The 776-nt window shown below is 49.4% G+C and overlaps 1 protein-coding gene across 1 annotated transcript in view; it reads left to right on the forward strand.

The window, feature by feature from the left end:
* Nucleotides 1–6: 6 nt before the first annotated feature.
* Nucleotides 7–776, forward strand: part of TNFSF11 (tumor necrosis factor superfamily member 11) — a 30,676-nt gene continuing 29,906 nt past the window's right edge. Inside the window, exon 1 of the mRNA XM_006752967.2 lies at nt 7–102. Coding sequence (XP_006753030.1) covers nt 25–102 — 78 coding nt within the window. The 5' untranslated portion in view covers nt 7–24. The remainder of the gene's footprint in view (nt 103–776) is intronic.

Below are 776 nucleotides of genomic sequence, written 5' to 3' on the forward strand. Positions count from 1 at the left end.
CAGCCCGCCGCCGCCTCCCGATTCATGTTCGTGGCCCTCCTGGGACTGGGGCTGGGCCAGGTCGTCTGCAGCGTCGCCCTGTTCCTCTACTTCCGAGCGCAGGTGAGTGCTCGCCTCCCCAGCGGGCGCGGGCTGGGCGCACCCACCTCGTTTCTGCCTTCCGCACCGGTGGGAAACTGAGTCTGGGCGGCTCGGCTCACCAGCTCGTGCTATTCCGGACAGGAAAGTGACTAGAGAGGGAAGGTCCGGCTCGGGGGCAGCCTGGCGCGGGGCCGGGCGCGCTGGCCCTGGTCTCCGTGCGCGCACCCCATAAAATTATTTTCATTGCTACTTCATAACTGTCCTGTTGCTACTGTTATGAATCGTAATGTAAATATCTGATATTCAGGATGGTCTTAGGCGACCCCTGTGAAAGGGTCATTCAACTGCCAAAGGGATTGTGACCCCCGGGCTGAGAACCACTGCCCTAGAGGCTCTTTAAAATATCTTTCATATTTTTGGATTCTTTTTTTTTTCTTTTTGCTCTTCTGATTGGGTGTTTTTTGCTTCCTCATATTCTAAATCATTGATTTGATTTTTGGAATCCTCTATTCTATTTTTGAATCCCTGTAAATTATTATTTATTTTGGTTAGTGTATGCTTAATTTCTGACTGGTCCTTTTTCGTGTTTTTAAAGTTCTCACTAAGATTTTGTAAGTCTCACCAAGCCCCTTGAAGCTCTCATTAAGATCCTTGAGCAACCTTATAACCATTATTTTGAACTCTGTAGCCAATAG

Source organism: Myotis davidii, unplaced genomic scaffold (assembly GCF_000327345.1).
Source record: "Myotis davidii unplaced genomic scaffold, ASM32734v1 scaffold70, whole genome shotgun sequence".
Lineage (NCBI taxonomy): Eukaryota > Metazoa > Chordata > Mammalia > Chiroptera > Vespertilionidae > Myotis > Myotis davidii.